Source organism: Anthonomus grandis, chromosome 7, assembly GCF_022605725.1.
Source record: "Anthonomus grandis grandis chromosome 7, icAntGran1.3, whole genome shotgun sequence".
NCBI lineage: Eukaryota > Metazoa > Arthropoda > Insecta > Coleoptera > Curculionidae > Anthonomus > Anthonomus grandis.
Window position 1 is genome coordinate 7,195,737 of NC_065552.1, and position 19,030 is coordinate 7,214,766.

At 31.2% G+C, this 19,030-nt stretch overlaps 1 protein-coding gene across 1 annotated transcript; it reads right to left on the reverse strand.

Annotated features, from left to right (window-relative positions):
• Positions 1 to 11,172: 11,172 nt before the first annotated feature.
• Positions 11,173 to 16,821, reverse strand: LOC126738907 (uncharacterized). Its single transcript, XM_050444392.1, has 5 exons — positions 16,655 to 16,821; positions 16,420 to 16,594; positions 11,538 to 11,646; positions 11,409 to 11,473; positions 11,173 to 11,352 (listed from the first exon to the last, which is right to left on the reverse strand). The coding sequence occupies exons 1-5, from the start codon at positions 16,664 to 16,666 to the stop codon at positions 11,345 to 11,347; spliced, it is 369 nt and encodes a 122-aa protein (XP_050300349.1). The 5' UTR covers positions 16,667 to 16,821; the 3' UTR covers positions 11,173 to 11,344.
• Between the last annotated feature and the right edge of the window lie 2,209 nt (positions 16,822 to 19,030).

Here is a 19,030-nt window from a genome sequence, read left to right on the forward strand (position 1 = left end):
CATTTTAAAGCAGCTGCAAAAGCAAATGGTTGGTCATCCAGTGAGAAAGCCACTGCCCTTACATTGATCTTGAGAGGAGATGCTAGAGTATCTCCCGAAGAACAAGAAGTCTACAACTACCTGGTAAGGGATTTGGAGATGCGATATGACCAATCACACCTGGTACATGTCTACCACACTCTGGTAAAATGGGGCAGTATTTACTACTAGCATATCTAGCTCAGTTACTAAATGCACTAACATGGGTCTTTGAGTTGACTTCGGTTCGAATAGTGATGGGAAGAGAACTCTCGTTTAGTTACCCGCCATGAACAAGTGCGCATTTCTATTTAAGATGCCAGCGATTCGATGAAGGACACAAATGATGTCAATGCCAAAGACCAGAGCTACAACAACGGTGACTTAGTTTGGCTCTGTGCCCTAGGAAATAAAAGGGTCTGTCAGCAAAACAACAACTTTAAATATCTTCAGAAGGGCTCTACAAAGTACTAGAAGCCATTAAGCAATATTCTTTGTAGAATAGAAAAGCCGCCGAAGAATAAAGCACTGGTCATTCACTATAACCGTCGGACTCTTTAGTATAGAAACCATGAAGACTCTGAGCTATTACAAATCCAATCAAAGTCAGATTTGACAGTTAATAAATTCATTACCCATTCTTATGGCGAGTTAATATTGTTTACTGTTCCCGCTGAGTATGCTCAGGCATATTTTTTAGCTAAGGATTCAGAATTATCTGGTAAAATAGCTAAAGTTTTCCGTAGAAAGTTCGAAAAAATTAAAGATCTGTGTCGGTCTAACCCCAGAATTGGAAAGCACTTAAATAACTGATGAAGAGTCTGGTAGAAAGATCTTCTACTTTACCAAAGAGGCGTTCTCTCAAAATCCAACCTATAAGGACGTTTGTGACGCTTTGTGTTTTCTAAAGGAGGGTTGCCTACCGATAATTTGAGAAGCCTAGCAATTCCGAAACTCGCATGGTAACCTGGACTAAAGGGTGATTCGCAAAATGTTAGAAGTGGGCTTCAGGTCTACAGGCGTGCACAAGTTCTGGTGTGTTGTTATACTTCCCAGCGTCGTTCTCTGGAGAAAACCGTTGATCGCTATTTCTACAAGAGGTCCAGTACAAAGGAGAAAGTTTCTGCCGAGATCGACCTCCATTATCTTTGAAATCATTTCGGGATGAAATGAGCTTAGAGAAGGGGCAGTGTAACGATATTGAAAACGCGGAGGATACCAGCTCATTCTTCGTAATTGCGGAATGACATAAGTGGCACACCGAACGATGTCTCTGAAGTCGCGTGGAAGGTCAGCGAATCTTCCGGAATCATGGTCAGCGGAGTATATAGACGCATGGCCACTAGGAGTCAGTTGGCAGTTTAGTGGAGTCAAACTTGGAATATTTAAATTGGATATAAATAGTAGTAAGTAAATAGGGGGGAAATAAATATTTCTAGTATTCGTAAGTGGTCGTGTTTAGTGGTGCAAGTGTGTAAATAAATCATTTGATAATTATCGTGCATCGATTGTTTTAATTCACACCTAATGAATAATAAAAACGCTATATTATAGTTTGATTGAATAAATGACGACATACAGTTGTAGTTTTACCTTGAGTTAAAACACTGATTTTCTAAACTACCATTTGCTTTATCAGTTCAGATTCTCCGGTGACGTTAGTCTATGCTTAAACTACGAATGACTTTAAATTGTGTAAACGAACTTTGAGTTCCGGAAATAGAATGACGAAGGTGAATTTATAATTTTGCAGTTAGTGATGCTATAAGCAACGCAATTTATGTCGTGTAAGCATTTGACAAGTGACATAAAGAATGACGAATGTCCACACTTTTTTGATTGAATAACGCTAATCACACACCAAAGGCAGTAACGTCAGATGGTAGATGTAAGCCCCGCTGTAAAAAAACAGCGGTTAACAAGTTTTCACTCTTACCTTTAATTAATAACTTTTGTTCGCTGTTAAACTGATAGATGAAGAAGACGTCCGACTTTTAATGAATTTAAATTGAATTAAATTTATTTAAATGATTTTTAAAAGATTGGCGAACTTGCCACGTAGGTATAACTCCCAGCTATATTTGAATGGATGTATGACATATGTGACAGTTGGAGTCTTATGAGTTAAAACCTAATTTATAAACTAACGTTTGCTTTATCCGTCCAGATTCACCTTTCACGTTGATATATAATCAACGTAATTTACATAGCGAGGCACGTATAAAACGATTTATAACTTTTGATAACTATGTCAATAATAATAAAAATAATGACAAGTGACTTAAAAAATCATTTATGTTCAGAAAACTTTAATTAATTGAATTAGGCTAACGATACGCCGATGGCAAAAACTTCAGGCGGAAGATAAAAACGTAATCATAACAATATATGCAGCGATAAGCAGAGCATATATTTGCTTATATGGTCTAAAACCTGATTTATAACCTACTGATCCTAACCTGATGGCTTTGTCCGTGTAGATTCACCCTTGACGTTGGTCTGTACGCTTATCAACTATCATTACTGTACTATAAATAGATATCTGAATATCAAAAATAAATTGCGAAGCTGAATTTATAAACACGCCGTTAGTGACGTTTTACCTAATGTAATCGACGTGGCGGCTTAACATTTTGGAAAGCTCGTACAACGGCTTATAAGTTTTTTCATTGGATCTATACATTATGCGTTAATGGCAATGACGTCAGGTAGAAGATATAGATGCGACCTTAGCGAAAACGTTTATAACGTACCGCAATATCTATCTTCAATCTGGGAGATTATTAAACTACAAGCTTACTCCTAATTTATAACTCTAGTTCGCAAATGACACCTGACGTTTCAATGAATTCAAATTATGTACGTTGGAAGAAAAAGTTGATTTTGGTTTACACGCTTGTCGCACTTCTCAATACTTTACTGAAAATGTACATCCTTGTAACATCCTATGAATTTCTGCTATGATTTTTTGGTAATACAAATAAACTGAAGGAGTATTTATAAGCCTAACGTTGATAATGCCTTAACTTATCAAAGATCAGCGACAAGGATGTAACGTCATTACTCGCACCTTCAAATTATATTATTAACTAAAATAAAATTGATTCATATTGGACGGTATATCAACGACAATCAGATCGTTAGCTTAACTGCTTGAACCATTGACAGTATCGACAACTGAATAATGAATGGCTGGCAGCACCCAATGTTCATAAACTCATCATCCCCATTTGACGCTTGACGTTAATAGGTTTGTCATATCCCTACCGTTCAGCAAAAACCAATTTAGTTTTTTCTAATTACAAAATTTAAATTACGTCAGCTGTCAGATTTGTAACTTCTCTACGCGCATGCGGACGTCCAGGGCAGCAGCAGAGGCGATTACATTGGTTCAGTTTATAAATCGGCCTATATATACCAAAAATATTAAATTATGAACAATTCTGTCACTGGACATGAAATCGGAAAACTAGTGTATCTTGAACGGCAATAACATCAAGTCGAATTGTGTAATTAAGTATATATGTTTTAAGAAACACTACATAATTTATTATTTTAACTGTGTAAGTCATTGACGATAACAATAATCGATCGTTTCGATTAACGTTTAAAGTTATTAACTGGCATTTAACTATACAGTATTATTATAACTGATGCTGTGGTAGCGCTAAAGCTAACTGCAAACTTCAGTTTATAAATTGAGGGTTACGGTTTTCTGTTCCATTCATTTGACGTTCATTCGTTTACATTCGCCTATAAATTTGGAAATTTTTTCATTACTTTCGGCTTATTTTACAGTTTTTCAGTTTTCTTATATATGAAAAAAACGCCATATTTTCTACAAGTTTAAAGTCATTTATAAGCTTCAATGTTAGCATACCATTCATACATACATTCAACATAAGCCAATTTAATTTTGTCATGGCAAAATTTATGTTGACCAATCAAAAAGGTTTATGACCGACATCTGTCAATGGTTACGTCATTTTGTCATACTTTTAAACCTTTCTGCGAGATTCACATGATGTGTACTCCATTGCTGACGTTATGCCTATGAATCAACATATAGAAGTATCAATAATAAAAGTAATAGTAAGCAAGGAAAAATGTATAAATGTAAGAGTATTTTTCAGATAATTTTCAATCAAATCAGCAGGGAAGGTAGTTGTATTGTATCTGGCGTGGCCGATGTTAAGATTATAAATTCACGGCGTTAAGTTTACGTAAACTATATATGTACCAACAATGGTAGGCAAGGAATAAATGTGCAGATAATATAAAATACTGTATTTTTTTGATCATTTTTATTCAAAATGAACTACAGCAAAGGTATTTGCTTGGTTATAAGATTTACTTATTTACACCTTAATAAGTATCAATAGATAGATAAACGGATGACATAAAATAAGATATTTTATGTCATCGAGCAGCAGCAATGGCAATAACGTTGTTTGTGGCATTATTGATTTTAATTTTATAAATGCTTCATATGTATAAAAATGCTTCATAAATAAGTCGTATAGCTTATAAATCAACCTATATAAATGCTAATAATGGTAGGCAAAGAATAAATGTGAAAATGACATAAAATAGGAAATTTTTTATTTAAGTTACTTTTTAGTCAATGTAAGCAGCAATAAAAGTAATTGCTTTAGTTATCATCTCGTTAATGTTAGACTATTAATACAAGCCGTTAAGTTCATAACTCAACTTACATAACTCCCAAAAATATTCAACATAAATGGAACCATTGTTTTAGAAAATTTTAACTAAAATAAGAGTGAAACATCCACCTAAAGGGATGACCCTGTACTAACTAAAGTATGTAAGTAGACGTGCACTCATATTGATGAGAGCTTAATTGGTTTTTATGCAAAAACCTGTTATTAACATAATTTAAAAAATAATTTCCGACCTTGCCACTACCGACACAATTAAACAGCATTTTTTATTATGTCACAAGTTTTATTGCCACTTTCGTAATAAATTTATTGTTCTACGTGCACTTAGATACCGAAGCAGGGTGGAGTAGTTGATATTTATTAGCATCGCTTGAGTAAATAAGTTTTCTTAGGGTTTTAGTATATATCTAATGCTGAAAGTGATACATTGGTACATGCAGTGGTATGAAAAGATTACTTTTCATCCCTATTTCTCTTAAGATCACACTATGTATTTGATATATTTGTAATATGTTAAAATTACACGTTGGCGTGAAAATAGCTAGTCTTCAGCAAAATATCCACGTTGAAAGCACATATAACTTGGTGTATGTAACATTTCAAGAAATTATACAGGGTGGTCCAGTTTCGATGGCGGAAAATTAAATGGCCGACGGAGAACGAAAAAATAATAAGATTGCTATTATAAATAATATTCGAAAAATGTTTCGTTAAAAAATTACAGGGTGTCAAAATTCTAATTAAAAAAATCATTTTTTTTAATTTTTCTTAAACCATTTTAGATATTTTAATGAAATTTGGCACGTTTAGACAGTTAATCAAGACGCATCTTTTTGTGCAAAAATTATTAATTTTATTCACCAGTGGCGTGTGTGCTGGCCGACCTTCATATAATTTTAATTAAAAAAATGATGCGCCACTGTTTTTTTCTTAATTTCTTTTTTTTTATATAATCCTTGTTTAATTTAAAATAAAAAACATCTCTTTGCTTTTTGTCGTACTACACACTATTTGCGAGTAAAAAAATAAATTTTTATAAATTCTGATTTTTTTTTATTAAACAAAAAATATGAAAATACTAAATTTAATTAAAGACTAAATTATTCTGTTGGGTTCTAAAAAAGACACAAGAATCTGGATTCCGAAATTCAAATAAATAATGAATATAATAATGCCGGCAAGAAGGCAATGCATGCATAACACAAAAGACGGTTTGTTTGTATTTTATTATGACAGTTAATTATTTAAGTAAGTTAAATTATTGCGTTGGTTAACTTATTAATTTTGCTATTGTTAGCAATGTTGTTAAAAGTATTGTGAAAAATGTGTTTTTCAAATAATGAGTACGCTGATATTCATTTTTGTTATGGATTTTGTGATGGAAATGCGGAAGCGGCAGTTCGTGAATATCGAAGACGGTATCCAAATAGAAGAATTCCAGATGCTCGCGTATTCATTAGAACACATCCAAATTTTAGGAACTTTGGTCTACATGGTAATAATGAACAATACCGGAACCAGAGAAATAATAATGAAAATCGTGTACTACGCACTTTTGATAATAATCCAAGGCTGAGCTCTCGCAAGGCAGCTCAACAACTACAAATTCCTAAATCTCAAATATTGCGAACCTTACAAGCTGACCACAGGCATGCATATCACCTACAGCCTGTTCAGGGCTTACACCCTGGTGATGCTGAAAAGAGAGTAAGATTTTGTCAGTGGCTTTTAAACTCAACAGAGAAAAATCCCGACTTTTTACACAAGATACTTTGGACGGATGAGTCTTGTTTTACAAGACGCGGAGTGATAAATTTTCATGTTTGGGCATAACAGAATCCTCATGCAATTCGGCCAAGACTACATTGAAGATTTACCCATTAATTTGAGACATGAAAGTTGAATACAACTGGATGGAGCCCCCCCACATTTTGGAATAGGTGTAAGAAACTGGCTTAATAATAATTACCCTCGAAGGTGGATTGGCCGGCTAGGGAGGAATGATATTAATGATCAAAATGGTATTGGACCAATACCCTGGCCACCCAGGTCACCGGATCTTAATCCACTAGATTTTTACGTTTGGGGAAACATTAAGGATAAAGTTTACGCTAATCCCGTATTTAACAGAGAGGAATTAATCTTAAGAATTCAGGAAGCATGTAATGACATGCAAAATCAAAATTTTGTGGTACTGGCTGCAATAAACTCCTTAATAACTCGGTGTAGAAAATGTATTGAGGTCGGTGGGCTGCATTTTGAACAACTTCTTTAATTATTAATTGTTTTTATTTTGTTATTGTTTTTAAACGAATTAAATGTGTTATTTTTTTATGTGTTTTTATAAATCAGAATTTTTACTCGCAAACGGTGTGTTGTACGACAAAAAGTAAGAGATGTTTTTTATTTTAAATTAAACAAGGATTTCATAAAAAAAAATTTAAAAAAAACAGTGGCGCATCATTTTTGTAATTAAAATTAATTAAAATTGTATGAAGATCGGCCCGCACACACGCCAGTGGTAAATAAAATTAATTATTTTTGCACAAAAAGATGCATATTGATTAACTGTCTAAACGTGCCAAATTTCATTAAAATATCTAAAATGGTTTAAGAAAAATTAAAAAATTTGATTTTTTTAATTAGAATTTTGACACCCTGTAATTTTTTAACGAAACATTTTTCGAATATTATTTATAATAGCAATCTTATTATTTTTTCGTTCTCCGTCGGCCATTTAATTTTCCGCCATCGAAACCGGACCACCCTGTATAATTAATTAACCACGGCATAATTTTTCATTTTATTCAAAAATTTAGATATTTAGATATCGCTCCATGTTTTTATTTTAAAAAATCTTTCGGTTCTCGCATATTTTATGCTTTTCAGGCATTTGATGTATTTTTTTATTTTATTTTAGGCATTTGATTTTAAGTTTCCAGAAATTGGAAATAATTAAGTTCTTGCATTTTCCAGGTATTTAATTTAATTTAGGTTTTACGAAGTACTCAATATCTTCTTTCGCGATTGTATCTTAGGCACTTGGTTCAAGGATCCCAGAAAGTAATTTTGTATTAATTCTAAGCAGTTGATTCCCCTTTTCAATTACTTAAAGAGTAACTTCAACTGATTAGAATTAATAAAAAATTACATTACATGCTCAAAAGCAATAAGAAATTGATTTCCAGATAGATAAAGCAATATTTCAGCTACCGTACACATTTGAAATAATTTTTAGTTTATTCCAGGCAGTTTGCTTATTACGGACAGGTCAAGCAGTTTATCAGCTGTTATTGCAAGCAGGTCATTTTGTAATTATAATTAATATAAAAAATCATAAATATGAAAAATCGTAGAAAATATCACATGTATTCCTTCGTGTATAAAGTTATAAAAACTAGGGAGCCATTATATTTAGCTAACAATTTTACAAATTTTCTTCATGAGCATAACACTAGATTTATAAATTTATTTAGAATACCACAACATAGAACAGCAAATTTTCAAAAATCTTTTGTTTTTGTCGCCTCTCAACTTTGGAATAGACTTCCGGCTAATTGCAAAAGTTTTCCGTTTACTGCATATAAAAAATATATTCGTAATAAACTGCTTGATTCTCAAAAAAACAATACTTAATCTACAATAAAAATTAAAAGAGCTGAGCCGCTCGATCTTCTATTGCTGTCTACTTATTATTGTTATAAATATTAATTAATTTACCTTTCCTGCATATTCAGAACCCCCGCCTGCTTCGCCTTACTTAAATACTTAAATATGATACTCAACACATGCATGTCTCGATTAATTAAGAAAATCTTTTTTTTTTTACTTTTTACTTTTAAGGTTTTTGAAGGGCTATGCCACACAGGTTTTATCTTATGATGAACCTGTGTAAACGGTTCTCTATAATCGAGGCATGGTCCTATTTATCATGTATTTGGTAGGTTGTACAACATATGTATATTATTATGCTACAATTTTGTATATGATTATTTATTTACCTTCATGATAAATAAATTTGTTTTGAATTTGAATTATTCGAGTCAGTTCAACTCACTTGATTGCGTTTCAAAAAATTAACTTCAAATGCATAAGGAATGATTTCAATTGCCTTGACGAAATAGCTTCAAATAAAATTAATAAGAAACAACATGAACTGCCTAAGAGAAATGGAAATAGCTGCAAACGCCTTTAAAGTATTGGGAAAAGACTTCAACTGCCTAGAGGAATTAAGAAACGGCTTCAAATGCCTAAACTTAATAATAAACTGCTGTAAATGCCTGGACTGAATAAATTAGAAATTTAAAGGCTAGGAATTTGTAAGAAAATTCTTTAAACCCATGGAACTAATAAAACTTTAAATGCACACGGAATTATTTCAAGTGCCTTGATGAAATGAGAAAAAAGCTTCAAATGCCTAAAATTCATTAGATACAACATCAATTGCCTGGAAAAAATTAAAGATGACTTTTAAGAAATTACTTCAATCGTCTGTAAAAAATGGGAAATGACTATAAATATTTCAAATTTATAGAAAACTGCCTTATATTCGTGAATGGAACTGATTAAGACTTGTAAATCTGGAAAAAAGCCAAAAAGAACTATTAAATGGCTCACTTATTCTAGATATTTGATGTAATTTCAGATTAATTTGAGACAGTTGAACTAATTTTTTACTTATTCCAGGTATTAAAGAGCAAGATCAACTACCTAGAATTAATAAAAAAGTTCATCGCATGCCCGCAATATATTCAGGCAGTTTAAGCAATTTTTCAGCTATTCCAGGTACACATTTGAAATAACTTCTGATTTATTCGAGGCAGTTGGCGCAGTTCAATGTTTTATTAATTCCAAATAACTGAGGCTGTTTATTGTTCGGGGCATTTAAAGTAATCTTTTATTCATTCCAGGCAGTTCAATTTATTTAATGGCGTTTCCTATTAATTCAAGTTCAAGTATCTGGAAAAAACAACGAATGGAATTAAACAAAAACAGCTTCAAGTGCCTAGGAGAAAGTAAAAAAGGACTTTAAATGACTCACTTATTTCAAGCATTTAAAATTGGACAAGTGCTTCAAAAAAATTAGAAATGATATAAAATGCCTGGAACAAATTAAAAAATAGGTTCTAGTAGTAATTTAGGCATTCAACCTAAATATCCCAGAACATTTATGAAACTACCTCACTTGCCTACAAGAGGTTAAAAATTAATTTTAAATCTGAGAAGTTCTAGAAAAGCATTTCAAATGGGTAAAAACATAACGAATGGCTTCAACTGCCTAGGAAAAAATAAAAAAGAACTTTAAATAGCTCACTTATTTCAAGATTTAAACTAATTTCATATCAATTTCAGGCAGCTTATTCAATTTCTCACTTAATTCATATTATACCTCATATTAAATTGATATTGAACAGCAACTTCACTAGCCTGGAATTAATAAAAAACGCAAATCTATAAAAAAATATTTCAAGCAGTTAAAAACATTTGATAAAGTTAAAAGAAATAAACTTTAAATGCATAACCAATGACTTAAATTGCCTGAGATCAATAAGAAAAGACATCGACTGCCTGGGAGAAGTAATGGCTTCAAATGCCTGAAATTAATAAATTAATTATTATTATTAATTCAACGGCTTGAAAGAAATATGAAATGATGTTAAACTTATTAGATGACGTATTCTATTAACTCAACTTTAAATACCTAGATGAAATTATAAATTGCTTTAAATACTTTGAACTAATAAGAAACTATTTAAACAGCCTGGGAGAAACAAAAAATAGATTTAAATACCTGAAATTAATAAGAAACAATAAGAATCGACGAAAAATAACAAATGGCTTTAAATACCTGGAACTAATAAAAAACTGCTATAAATTCCTGAATGGAACAAGTTAAGGGACCTTGAATCCTGAGAATTAATAAGAAAATCCTTTAAACGTATGGCATTCATAAAAAATCAACTTCAAATATATAAGGAATGATTTTAATGGTCTCGAAAAAATTACAAATGGCTTTAAATACCCAATAAAATTTGATAAAAAAATGACTTCAATTGCCTGAGAAAATGAGAAATAGCTTTAAATACCTGAATGGAATAAGTTAGGACTTTAAACTAATAAATTTAGTAAAATGTCTAGAAAAATACGTTATGTGTGATGTAATTTAGTTGATGTGTGAATTTTCGACTTGACTATAAGAATTTAAATGTCCCGCCCCTGATTCTGTTGCTAACAAATGACATATTGCAATATGTTTGATAACTTTATATTTAATTAGGTTTAATCTTGAAAGTGAAATTTGAAAATCATATCCAAGTCCAAGGAAATTTTGTAAAATCCGGTAACGCTTGATAATGCATAGTTTATTTTATATGAACTAAACCTATGCAAAAAATGTGAATTTTCACCTATGCGTAGAAAATATTTTTATCTTAGGTAAAACATAGTACGTTGACAGAAATAACACAATAGCTTAAATGTACGTCATTTATTCACTAAACTACTTTTATATACCTGAACACTGCAAATTGGTGGTGTCTAAAATAACCCCGTTAAATATAATTTTGTTTTTTTTTGTTTTTAATTTTGAGATCAAATTGACACTTAAAAACTAATGAGGCTTCCGTTTGTCACAGTGGTTGAGCTTACCAACCTAAAAAACTCATTTACATAAAAATCATTATAAAAAACCAGCAACAATCCATTTACCTCCCCAGATTTTAGCTGGGCCACCCCATCCAGAGGCAACGACGGCTCCTGGGGCCAACCATCCACTATAAATACAAACACAAAATTTATTTATGGTATGTTACTATTAATGTTAAGAAACATTCTTACCCATGGGTAGCGATAGCAGGGGCAGCCAACACTGGGGCAGCTACGATCCCTGGGGACACAGCCGCTGTTACTACTCCGCCGGCTTTTGGTCCGGCTGCAACAGCGCCACCTGGAAAAGAATTTTAATTTTGTTAGTTTTTTATTTAGTTTTGTTTATTTATTTATTGGTGATCATACAGGGAGATACAACATAATTTAACACAATCTAATTCCAAATAAACCTTTACAATTGTTTCACTTTAATATGCAGTATGTATATACAAAGACATGTCTAACTAACTCAAGTAACCCAACTTAATTAGAAGGACGAAACTATTCTACTGTTCTTTTCAGGGCCTTTTTAAAAGAGTTTGAGGACATACTGAAGAAATCCAAATCGTTATAATATTGGAATTTGGAACTGGTTTTATCGTACGAAAGGAACTCGTAGGGTCTGCTATCGAGTTGATACCTATTAATGAGCGGATTTCTTGAATTAGATTTGCGGGCAAGTGGTATAACTATTTGACGTCATCAATACAGTCTCCAACGAAGAAAAAAGATGACATAAGTAAGGAAGCCTTCTATGATGAATTGGACAAAACTATAAACAGAAAACTTTAAGGCTAAAGTAGGAAAGACGAGACCTTTAGACCAGTAATTGGCAAACCTAGCCTACATGAGTACTGCAACTATAACGACTAGTAAACATGGCAGCATCCTATAACATATTGATCAAATCAAAAATGTTCGAACACAACAACATTCATAAATAATTTTATATGTCTTCCTTTGGAGTAACAAAGAACCAAATTGACCATGTCCCAATTCATGCAAGATAAGGCAGCAATATAATCGACGTAAGAAGCCTCAGAGTTGTGGATGTGCACCATTTCTTGATTAAAAAGTTAAAGTACGAGCAAGACTATCTAGCCAAAGCAGAGTGCTGAAACATTTAAAGATGACAGCTAGAAATGAGAATACCAGTTAAGCCAATATTCAGACGAAAGGATGTTGAGAAAACATGCAGGAATATTAAGAAGTCAGCAATTGTTAATACGTAACTGATAGTGAGAAAGAAAAGAGGTAAAAAGAGAAGCTTTTGGTTCGACAAGGAGTGTGAAAAGAAGATAGGAGTAAGAAACATGGCCCGACTGGAGTTGTCGCAAGACCAAACCCAATAAAGAGAAATACAGATTAAAAAGAACAGCATACAGAACACTTAGAGTAAAGAAAGGAGCACATGAATCAAAAATGTTAGAAGGCTTGGAAGCAACTGGGACAAATAACCAAATTAGGAAATTTTTGATGAAGCTAAAAGCATTAAATGAGGTTTCAGACCGAGAACTGACATATTTCTTGAAGCAGATCATGGAAGACTGGTAACAAATAATAGTAAGCTGGTTGAGGTTTAAAGATGGTTAATGAAACAATAGCAGCAAAACGCCTCAAATATAGAGAAAAAGCTTTTCTCAAACACTTCAATCCCCTTGTACTCGAGATTTAGAAGGAAGAGAAAATACCAAATAGTTGGAAGGAGAATGCTCCTACACAAAAAGGAAGACCAATTGCAATACTCCAACTACCAGGAAATGTCATTAATAACTACCGGATATTATAAGGTTTGGTCCCTACTACTCGAAAGACTACGTAGACTACCCATGTGGGTTTAGAAAAAAAGCGACTAGCTATCGATTAGATCTTCATAATGCGTCAGTTAATCAAGAAGTAATTCATCAAATCTTTATCAACTTTAAACAAGCGTAAGACAACGTCCTGAGGGTGAAGCTATGGAATGATGTAGTAGAACTAGGAATTTCAAGTAAACTTGTCATGTTAACAAAAATCGGCATGGACTCTGCAATACGGATCGAAGAGAAGCATTCAACCCTATTTTACTATAAGTAATGGCCTGGAAAAATCAGAAGAAGCCATCTCTCCAGTCTTTATTAAGATAGCTTTAGAGAAGGTAGTGAGGGAGGCAAAAGCGTAGATATGACCAAGGAAATTAATATCAGGACACAAACTGCCAACCGCTGCTGTTTTGAATTACAGAAAATAATGAAATCCAAAAATATATCATGGACGACTAAAATAAGAACATACTGCTCATTCACGTAGAATTAGTCTAGAATTTTTAGCTCATATTAAAATTCTCTTTATTTTATAAAGCTTTTTGCTGCCTTCAAAAAACTGCCCCTCATAATTCTGGACAAAAACCTAATAATGACGTTTTTTTGTCCATCTTTCACCTTAATAACAGTGTTTATCATTGTAGGTTTTATTTCAACATTGAAAAATCCCAAATATATTTTACAATAGATTAAAGATTTTAATTTTTCTTTTCGAGAATATCTTGAATCTCAGTGTTGCTACACCTCAATGACTGCTCTAAGTAAGTAATTTTTTTGTTTAGTTTTGCAACATCCTGTTTTAATTCGCTATTTTCTTCAACAAGCAATCTCCTATTTTTTTTTCTTTATTCTTTGATGTCGACAAGTATCTTCTTAAAGTCGGTAATTTTGTTGAACAAAATTCGACTGACTCTGACATTAATCTTAGTGCGCAGTTTTGTGTCTATTAAGAGATTTTGGTCTTGTCTATGAAATGTTCGTTCATGTTAATAGATTTTTCTGCCTTTTTTATTATTATTAATTATTGTCGGTTTCTATTCTATGGCTTTTAATCTTATTTAAATGCATCCTTTGCAATTAAATAGTATTATGCAAACAATGTACATATTCTTAAACACCTTTTACACATATTAGTTTTTTATAAAAATTTGATTTTTTATCAAAATATTTATTTTCGTACGATTGATTATAAAAAATGCATGTACTTTGTTTTATTTTTAATAATTTTGTCACATTATCGTTTTTCAACTGTTTTATTATTACTTGTTTTACTATTTTTTTTATATTTTATTCTTTATTTTCTTAGTATATTTTTAATTTTTTTTACACAATAATATACAAAATTAGATAATCACAGCTCATTCTTACCTTTCTTTCACTTTTAGTTTTTATCACATTTTTTTATTAAAATATTTAATTCCATACGATTGATTATTCAAATTTGATTTAATTTGTTTTGTTTTTTATAATTATTGCCACACTTACCATTTTATCAACTATTCTATTATAACTACCTTGTTTTTTTCTCTATTAATTTATATTTTATTCTTTACTTTCTTAGTACATTATTAATTTATTTTACAAAATAATATATAAAATTAAACAATCACAGCTCACTCTTACTTTTTTTTACTTTGTGAATTTGTGGCTTTGTAATTTCTTTTTTTTGTGCTTATTTGTTTATTTTTCTGTTCTTTTTTTGCTATTTTAATAGGTTTTTTTATTTGTTTTTTTTTATAAAATTTTGGCAAAATAGTAACTTTTAAACTTAAGAATTTATAAATTCTTAATTTTTCAATATTTTTGTTTTATTTTTTTTTCTTTTTCCGTTTAATAATTTCTATTGGTCTTTTATCTTACTGTACTTTTGTATACTTTTCCTTATTGAGAAAACTTTTAGTATTAATTACATGTCATACCTATAATTTTAAAGCCTAGCAAAAGAAATCTATTAAAAAATAAATACAACAAGAAATATTAAAATTGACAAACATGAATAGTAAAATAAATATAAAGAGTTTACAAAATTCAAAATGTTCTAAATAAATAAAATTCAGTTAACATAAATTAAAATAATTAAAACGAAAGGTTTAATAAATAATAAATAAATTTATGCAGAAAAATTAGTTTTAGAAAGAAGAAATACAGGAAGATGTATTATTATATTTAAGTAATTAAAAATTAAAATAATAAATTTTACAATAAATAACAAATGATAAAAATAAGCTTTAAATTAAACCAAAAGAAAATAAACCAGGATAGAACATATTAAGAGGAAGATTGCGAATAGATGCTACCAAAAAGAAAGAAAGTAAGGTTAAGAAAAAGAAAAAAAATTGCAAAAATATGATGATTAAAAAATCTAAAGAATAATAATTAGTTTAAGAGAGAGTCTTTTTAAATTTAAAAAAAGAAATAACTAAAAAGAAATATATATAAGGTAATTAATAAAATGAAGTAAAATATCATGGAGAAATAAGCAAGTGTATTAATAAACTGATAGAATGGGCAGAAAAAAATAAAAAATTAAAGTGCCTTATAAACAATTATAATTGAAGATGCAGACACAGAAATTTAACATATTTTAAATTAAATTTATTAGCAACATGTAAATAATAAACTCGGTACAAAAACCTTATAGAATAAACACAAGCGCAAAAACAATAATAATAAAAATTAAAGAAGCTGGTAGCGGGTAAAAAAACGTTTAAGAGATAGTAGAAATATTGGGATACAATGATGAGAAAAACTATATGAAAGGATAATTAAAAACATTAAAAATAAGTAGTAACAAAAATTATAGAAAGGAAGAGAAAATTCAGAAGAGAAGTGAAGAAATATTACGAGAAAATGATAGAAATGTCACATGGTCTATAACTAAACATTTTTGTTGGAAAATAGCTCTTTAAGAAAAGGAACCAAAAACCAAAAATTGAAAAAAATAGGTAATGGAATAAAAGAGTTAAATAAAATTACAAATTATCAATAACACTAAGTGAAAATAATTTGTTACCAGTTAAAATATCATAAATATTAGTTTTTTAATTAAATATTACCTAATCTTAGGGAAACTATAGCAAAGTGTAATAAAAAAAATGAAGAGAAAAGCTAGAGTAGGAAGGTTTGGAAACTATACATTGTATTTAACTGAAACATGGTGATCTGAAAAAACAAATTTAAATATTTTTGAGGAAATTAGAACAATGCCCTAAAAACTGTTTTATGTTAACTTCTATAGAGTTTCCTAATAAAGTACTACTTCATCTTACCGATAGCACTTGCAGAAATGGCACTACCATCAGGTCCAAGAACCGTAGTAGCCGAAGAGGGTCCCTTCAAAAGAATTCCAGGTTCTCCAGGTCCCACAAGGGTCACTCCCACTGGTCCCAACCAGCTTGGACGCCCGTGAACCAAACAAAAAGTGGAAAAAACAGCTACGACAACCTAATTCAAATAATAATTAATTTTACCATATCTAAAGGTGTTTTAACCTTAAAATCTTACCAAAAGTTTCATTTTGAATAACTTTAGAAGCACTACCTATTAAACGAAAATTCAAAACTGCAGTGGTACTGTTCCACCGTTATAATGGAGCTTTTATATGGGCCGATGGCGTCCTTGTTGGATTTCAAAACAGATAAATCCATCCCGTGCAATGTCGTTGTATATGGACTACTATATTTTTTTCGTTATTACGATTTTTATGGTGCGTATAGTTGTGGTATATCGTTCTTTATTCATTAACGTTGCTGGCGGTTTGTCCGGATATCTGTAGGGGCGACTCCTGTTTGAAAATGCTGTGTTCCTAATTTAGGAAATGTTTTGAAATTTTCCGAAATTTTCTAAGGGTTTTTTGATTTAGAATAGGATGAATATTAAGAGTTTTAATATATATATCTGTCATCTTTTTTTCATAAACATTGTTGTAATCTTTAAAAAAGTGTTTTTTTCAAACGAATATTTTTTATTTCTTATTTCGTTACATATAAAATGACACGAGTCTTATTTTTGTCATATTTTCTTCTTATTTTATCGACAATGCTTTTTGATGTTTATATGTTTTTCATATTTTCGATTTACCATACTAAAATACAGATCATATTACAAATGCTAGTTGAACCTTTATACATTTTTCCTTTCACACTCATTTATTTATTTATTTATTTATTGTGTTATTTATTCAAGATTTCAATCAAGATCAATATTCAAGAACGTAGCTAACGTCTGACATAATGCAATTTAGATTTTTCACCATAATGCAATAATAAGTATCAAAGCATAACGGGTATGTGTGGGCCTCTCCCAGTTTTTCCTTGATGAAAAATGCAAAGAAATGTAATCAGGATATAATGTATATCGAAATACGTTACTTTATTTATTTATTTTTTTATATATGGCGCCTGTAAATATGTATTTTTAGATACGTATGTATCATTGGTTTTTATAAAGTATTATATAAAATTCTGAATTATATTCTTCACTAATAAATTTGCACTTTTTCGCGTATAAAGGTATATTTTTCCATTATATGAAGTTTTGAACAAAGATTGCTTTATAATATAAATTAATTAGAAACACATTTTTTAAATACTTAAGTATAGAAAAATAAAAATATTCAAATAATTAACACTTTAGGTAGAGGCTTATAATCTATTATTTTTGTTAACTCTTAAACTTCTTAAAATTTAAGGATTTTTAATTTTATGATTTGTAATTTTTGAAGTAAATTAACAGAACAAAAAGAACCAACATTTGACAGTTGAAATCAGATATTTGTATTTTTTAATAATGTATTTAAAATATATTTTATTTAAATTAGATTTGAGTTTCATTCTTCAATATTAATTTAATCAATTTAACAAAGAACATTTCTGATATTTGACATATTTAATTTTTTTTTTAATTTTCATTTCATTATTTTTTGTTTTGAAATTTGTTTTGAACAAAATGAATGACAAATAAAATGTTTTCATTTTTTTTTTAATACTGAAATAGTTCTAGCCAATACTAGAACGTCTAGATATTGAGTAGAACAGGGGAGGTTTTGCCTTTAATTAAATGTGATATTAGATATAGAGTTTTTTTTTTTTTTGGGGTCGATGGAGAAATTCTTTATGAACACTGGTTACCCCCAGTAGTGTGGTACTCAGTGTCGAGTCTGTTTCGTCCTGTACCCACTAAAACTCCACCGCTGGGTGGTGCCTTGTGGCTCCCTACACTGCGGTCTGCTAAGAAGCAGTCCTATTGTGTCCCATATGTTTAGTCTCACAGGTTCAATTCTGTAGCTTCAAGAAAGTCCAGGATTGTGCCCAGTGGTAGATTTCTTATACCCTCTGGTGAGGGTTTCTCTTCCCCCAGGAATGTTGCCCTGGTTTGATTAAATGCTTCACAGAAGCACAGTATGTGAAGAGTTGTTTCGTCCTCCTCATTGCATCCCCTACATATCGAGGTAACTGATTTCCCTAGCGTATGCAGGTTTTTCCTGCTGGGCGCATGGCCTATAAATAGCCCCGCGACCCTTCGCAGTTGTTGTCTGGAGACGCTCAGTATGTTCTCACCCTTCTTGAAGGGTGGGCTGCCTATAAGTTGTTTGGATTGTTCCATCTTTGGCTGCTGTTCCCAGTAGGATTTGTTCTGGTTTGTTAGCCAGTTGCCGATTTCCCTCTTCCAGGTCTTATCGTTGACACAACATGTTGGTTCAGGGCTTCCAGGCTGTTGCTGGCTCCCTGAGTTGCAAGTTGGATAGCCCTTCTTGCAGCCTTATTGTTGCCCATATTCTCTGCTAGGATTATCTCTGGCCTATTTTGCGCTTCGGCGAGGTTCCTGAGATCCTCCCAGCAGCTTTGCACAGTCCTTGACTTAGTCTCGAACTGTTGTAGT

What these genes read in the sequence shown, in the direction of transcription:
- LOC126738907 (XM_050444392.1), bottom strand. An exon ending in CATTTCTGCAAGTGCTATCG is followed by an intron (nt 11,647 to 16,419) that starts GTAAGATGAAGT and finishes ATTCTTTTCCAG; the next exon opens with GTGGCGCTGTTGCAGCCGGA. An exon ending in CCTGCTATCGCTACCCATGG is followed by an intron (nt 11,474 to 11,537) that starts GTAAGAATGTTT and finishes TTGTATTTATAG; the next exon opens with TGGATGGTTGGCCCCAGGAG.